The sequence below is a fragment of the Cyclopterus lumpus genome, chromosome 17 (genome assembly GCF_009769545.1).
Source record: "Cyclopterus lumpus isolate fCycLum1 chromosome 17, fCycLum1.pri, whole genome shotgun sequence".
Lineage (NCBI taxonomy): Eukaryota > Metazoa > Chordata > Actinopteri > Perciformes > Cyclopteridae > Cyclopterus > Cyclopterus lumpus.
In genome coordinates, this window is record NC_046982.1 from 11,777,640 (window position 1) to 11,783,942 (window position 6,303).

Here is a 6,303-nt window from a genome sequence, read left to right on the forward strand (position 1 = left end):
TTTAAGTGAAGCTAAAACCTTTGTGTCGTTAAAGAAAATAATTTATAAAATGTATTTTCTACAGTTTGAAACATAAAAGTTCGCATCGTTGCTACAAAAGGCCGTAACCTCATTTGTCAGCCAAAACTCATAGGTTACGCAAGACTATTAACATGTAAACAATTAAACAAATGATAATAAATAAATACAATTACGCCCGGGGCGCTTTTATCTTGATTCATTAATTTAACAATTATTGTTTTAATCGTCGTCGACTGTCGATCATTTTCACAGAGAGCCGAGAAGCTGAAACATAAGTCTCTGACAGCCTCTTACTTTTATTGCGACAAACACATCACAAAACATTATTCACGAATATTTCGATCCATAACGAGTTTTTAGGAATGCGCGTGGACGTGTATAAGTGTGCGTGTGTGGAGAGAGAGAGAGAGAGAGAGAGAGAGAGAGAGAAATAAAATATAAAGAATACCATCCAAAAATCATTCATCCGGGGAAAGTTACAAAATCAACAGAATTTATGAGTACAACCACCAACATTGTGCAGAAATACATGAAGTGCATCACAGCTGCTCTTCAGCAGGAACAAGAAAGTGTAAAAAGTTCACATCAAACTATCCAAAACTGTCATTTCGTTGCATATTGATGGTCATCGTGTCTTTTTTAAGGCATGTTGTTCGGATTCACGTTCACCTCACACAAAACGATTTCCCTTCCAGCGGCAGTGAAATACACAACAATGCAACAAACCAATTTTAAATGTATGGAAATTCACATAAACGGTAACATTGTTGAATTGTACATCATTTAATAATATATTATCCACATTCAAATTGACGGACTTATAATAAATAAGCTTAAATAAATAAATACAATAATTTACATTCACCTCGTTACCACACTATTTACTCCAAATACAAATGCGTTTAGTATTTTTTTTTTTCCCCCACAACTTTCTGTATTTATATGACCAGTTCAGATGACATCATCATCATCATCAGGTCTCCTAAGCTCGTGCACGTCTCCAAACTGGCTTTTTAAAAATAATGAATTTAGTGTCATTGTGATTATTTTAATTAGATATTAGATTATGAGAAACGCCTTGTGAGTGGAAATAGACATATTTCATTTTTATAAGCAAAGATTGCATTTGGCTGCCTTGCATAGCTCAATTGACCTTTATTGCTAACAGACTGAATATCTGGACTCCAATCATGTCTCAGCAAACTTCCCTGATGAGGCGAAACGTCTTTAGATTGTTCTTCCCCGTAGCTGATTTTATTTCTGCACTAAAATAATTTCTCTGACTGCTGTGATCCTGATTAAATAAGCAGAACAATGTAATTTATTAGTCACTGTATCACTTTTAAATAACCCAAGTCATGACCGACATCTGCAGCGCAGCCATTAACAAACAAATACACTGTAACTGTAAACAATTCAAAACCTGCACATGTAAGTACTTTTCATATGTGGTTTTCCACTAGAAACATTATCAGTGAAACCATTAATCTTCTCTTTAGATCATTCAGATTTAAATCATTGCATTTGTTTCACAAAACAAAGGCGTTCTTGTGTGTTTTTCTTTTTTGCCTCCACAGATCTGAGAACAAGTGAAAACATCATAAGTAGTTTATAGACTTTAAACATGTTTCAAACTAAATCCAGACTGAACATTCAACACAAAATGACGAGTTAAAACGGGCATTCTTTGCAGTGCATCAGTGTGTCTCGAGTCCATTTCGTTCCACTCTCGACATCTGCGGGGGGAAATTGCATCGCTTCTAAAACTTGAACTTTGTCCAGCTGATTGATTAATTATGGAAAGAGCCATTAACTTCCCCTTGTGCCTGGAAGGACTGGCTGCGGACGTGCAGATCGTAAGGGAAACGGCCCTCTGGGGAGACTCGGTACATGGAGTTGTGCGCAAGAGCCGCGCGCCCTGGCGCACTGCAGTAGCGCATGCCATAGTGGCTGCCTTTGCCGTAGTCTGGCGGATCGTCGTGTTTTAGGGAGAAAATCCCTTTAAAGTTCATCGGGGGGCTCAGCTGGCCGTCGAAATGCGGACTCCCGGCCTCTGGGGACGGGTTCTCGTAGTAGGGCTCGTACGCGCTGTTGTAGCTGTAGTGTCTGAACGGCTTGGCGCTGCTGTCCAAAGTGCTCCCGCTGTGGCCGGGGGGCGTGTTCACGTCTGAGCCGGGGTACGAGTACATGGCATCGTAGGGCGATCTGCCAGAGAACATGACCTCCCCGTTGTGGTCTGTGAGGAAATTCCTCGCGTTGAGCTGCAAACAACCCGCCACCAAGTTGGTGGTGGGCTGAGATAATCCTTTACACAAAGTCTGGACGAAGGCGAGCAGGTCCGGTCTCTTCCCTGCGCTCAGAGTCTCTGACAGGGCCCAGATGTAATTTTTAGCCAGTCTAAGGGTCTCAATCTTGGACAGTTTTTGAGTTTTTGAGTAGCACGGCACAACTTTGCGCAGGCTCTCCAACGCGTCGTTCAAGCCGTGCATCCGGCTGCGCTCTCGGGTGTTCGCTTCATGGCGCCGCACTTTGGACCTGTCCGACTCCGGCTTTCCGGACCTCTTTTTTCGCGGACCCCGCTTTTTCGGAAGCATGTCGTCATCCTGGTCGCCCTCCCGTTCGTCCTCCTCTCTGTCGGAGATGTCGTCCTCGGCATCCCTCATGTCTGAGTTGGAACTGTCTGCGGCGTGGTTTTGCTCCTTCTCCAGACTCTCAGGTACGCCTTCACGGGGATAATTGGCACCGAACCGCGGCTCACACATCAAATGAGGTTCCTCGAATGGCAGTGTCAACATATTTCCTGTCAAATCAAAGCCAAAACATAAACTATGAAGACAGAGAACTACAGCGACGTCGTTTGAAGGTTGTCAGTTAATTACCTTGTGAACGGGTCCTCCCAAGAGGAAGAGGGGCAAATTGGCAAGCAAGGCCAATGTCACAGCTTGCTACCTTTTCAAAGACTCTCAACTTCATTGTCTTTGGACTTCATGTATGAAAAAGCCACCTTGCTTTAAGCCTAATCACATGATGTTTGGTGATGATACGTGATACAAGCCTATTTGTTTTTTTCTTCGTAAAAGCGTTGCACAAAACACACATTTCAATCAATCAACACAAACTCTCAAAGTCAACACATTAATAAGTACAATTGCCTAATAATAAAGACGACAAACTACTAACCTCAGGTCAGCGGGCACCTTGCATGTTCCCAAATATCTCCTCTGAATCTGTGATGCAGCTTCTTCTGTTGCAAACCACAAATTGAAGGAAAAAGCTGAAACCTGCGCAGTCTGCTTCCTCTGACTTGCTGTGTTGAGCTGTTCCTCTTCTCTCACTCTCTCTCACTCTCTCTCCCTCTCTTCCCCTTCCCTCTCTCTTTGAGGAATGACACTCATGCCAACAGCGGGTACCCATGCCATCTGCCGCTGACGTCTTGTGGCAGCCGAGACCACGTGCTCAGTGTCCCACGGGACCTCCATTCCGTACCGATCATCTGGCAGCTCCGGTAATGGGCACCGGGAGGCCCGCGTTTACCGTCAAAAACACAAACCGGAGAGGGATAACAAGTAATATCTGCATTTCCCCTTGTAAGAAAGATGAATTAATGTATTTTTGTCTGGGAAAAAAGACGAGGGATGTACGATGTTGCAGGCACCTCAACAGGTGAGAGATAGATAGATAGAAAGACAGACAGACAGACAGACAGACAGACAGACAGACAGACAGACAGACAGACAGACAGACAGACAGACAGACAGACAGACAGATAGACAGATATATAGATAGATATATAGACAGATAGATAGATAGATAGATAGATAGATAGACAGATAGACAGATAGATAGATAGATAGATCAAATGATTTAAATGATATAGACTGTTAACTCAAATCTTTTGTTTGGGATCCTCTTGCTCATAAAATGATTTTATACAAGTTCCTTCTGGGGTCTCAAATCACATCTATAAAATAAGGATGGACTTGTCGTACTTTATATGCAGCACCTACTATTCCCAAATCGCAAATATGTAACAGTTTATTCATAAGAGGTCAAACAGGAAGTTAGACCTCTCCTGGATTTAACTGACCCGCACACAAGTAAAGTCAATATTGTATACGTGATAGCATTTTGCACATTTCTCTGCCCACTGATGACTTTTATTTGCAAACAAAATGATTGGATGCATTTGTTCTTTCACAGCAGCATTGCCCGTATAGGTTGTCATCAGCCCAGTTTGTGGCAAAGGGAGGGGTCTACACTTCAATGCGTTTCTACATATTAGACCATATTATCCTAATTTCAGCAAATGTCCATGAACAGCATTTGCATAAGTTTAAATGACAAAGCCCTGCAGCTGTCTAATGTTTTTCTAACCTTTACTTGTTCTAATCCAAACCAGGATCTTCACCCGAACCAAGTCGTGTTCTTGCTTAAACCTATAACCACACCTTCAACCTCGCCTTCACATCATAAAGCTGGGATATTTTGTAACTGTTTTTTAAGGCACAGACAATTGATGATGTTGCTGCGATAAATGCTTCAGATCAAAAAACTCTTCTTTGTGATGTTCAAGAGGCAGTAACAAAAACATATTTGTGATGGGTTTAAATTAGTTCAATAGAACAAAAGTGTTAAGAGGAGAATTCTTTATTTATTTATTAATTATTAGTATTATACAGCTGCTGGGGTTGTGGGACCCCAAACAATTAGGAAGTAAAGCCAATCTCAGCTAAATTGTATTTGGGATACATACAATACAGTTGACTGTATGTGGTAGTACATAACATGTCTTTTTAATTATTTATTCATCTGCAGACCATTTTCTCAATTAATGGTTTGATCTAAAACAATTAAAAAATAATGAAAAATGCCCGCCACAGTCTTTGTTCATCATCATCAAATGTTTTGTTTTGTACAACCGACAGTACGAAGAGAGAAAAACGGTACATCTTTATTTTAGACTTACCGCAAACAATATATTATTTATATAATGTTTTCCATTTTCACTTGACAAAATCATCAGCAAAATAGTTGATTTTCAATTTCTAATCGATCGTCTAATCAACTAATCCCTAAAGCTCTCTACATAGAAATTCCAGCAGGCTCCTCACATGCAGAGGACGGTGTGATACCAGGGGGGCGTGCACAGTGTTGGTACCTCAGGACCGTAGACATTAAGTACACCCCGTGGAAAAGGCCCAGTGGCACACTGCCAAATCCACACTGGGGCACAGCTGGCACTCGATATGGATATATGCACTCCTCAGTTATGTGTAACACACACACACACACACACACACACACACACACACACACACACACACACACACACAAGTGTATGCCTGTGAATGACCTTGTTGCAAGGAGAATCAATTAGAGCGACTTATCAGTCTCCGTGCATTGGACATTATAAGATACAGACCAGCAGCACGAGCCCGGCAGCAGAGTGCCGCAGCGTTGACGACACCTTGGTGTGAGTTCAGAGCACGAGAGACCACACGAAGGTAGCGGGTGACAACAAAAGCATGTACACACACTGGTGACTGTGCATTCACTTAACCCTAATGTGTGTGAGACAGAGCACCAAACATGTGTTCACACAGATATACAGGGAAGTGTGTGTGTGAGCGTGCACGTGGACAAACACCTACTGTACACGAGCACACCCTAAAAAAACAAAAAACACAAAAAAACAGTCCCTTTATAACAGCCTTCCCCCCAAAATGCCTCAGCTGGTCTGCTGATCGTTCTGGTCCAGCGCGCGCACGCACACACACACACACACACACACACACACACACACACACACACACACACACACACACACATACACACACACACACACAGAAACACACACGCCAGCATCTGATGAGTCAAACTCCCCATCTCAGACTAATCAGTTGACTGCACTAATTGCAAATGCAAATATGCAAATTTATATTAATTAATTACTCCACTAATTAGTTCTCTTGTCTTTTCAGGTAATAAATCATGGTGTGGTTGAGAGGGAAAGAGAGAGACATGGCAGTGATCTTTTGTCTGCTAGAAATCCTTGTTTCAGGTCTGAATCTGATCTTGTGATATTTTTAGGATGGTTTTTATTAAAAACTGCCGTGTACTGAGACTCCTTCACTTTTTCTTTTTTTCTCACAACAATCATAACCTAGTTAATTATTTCAATTGATGTTATACGTGTCTTACTTCAAGGTTGGAAGCATTGTAATTTGAGAGGTAAAGCAAATAGCAGAGGTTGGTAAATCAGTGTGTCTCGTTGACAGTTCT

The 6,303-nt window shown here is 41.8% G+C and overlaps 1 protein-coding gene across 1 annotated transcript; it reads right to left on the reverse strand.

Moving 5' to 3' along the window:
* Positions 1 to 294: 294 nt before the first annotated feature.
* Positions 295 to 3,400, reverse strand: neurod6b (neuronal differentiation 6b). Its single transcript, XM_034556081.1, has 2 exons — positions 3,202 to 3,400; positions 295 to 2,821 (listed from the first exon to the last, which is right to left on the reverse strand). Exon 2 carries the CDS (start codon positions 2,814 to 2,816, stop codon positions 1,812 to 1,814), a length of 1,005 nt encoding a protein of 334 aa, XP_034411972.1. The 5' UTR covers positions 2,817 to 2,821; positions 3,202 to 3,400; the 3' UTR covers positions 295 to 1,811.
* Between the last annotated feature and the right edge of the window lie 2,903 nt (positions 3,401 to 6,303).

Bases quoted from the DNA above. Each gene is read 5' to 3' on its own strand.
- neurod6b (XM_034556081.1), bottom strand. From the start codon at position 2,816: ATGTTGACACTGCCATTCGAGGAACCTCATTTGATGTGTGAGCCGCGG.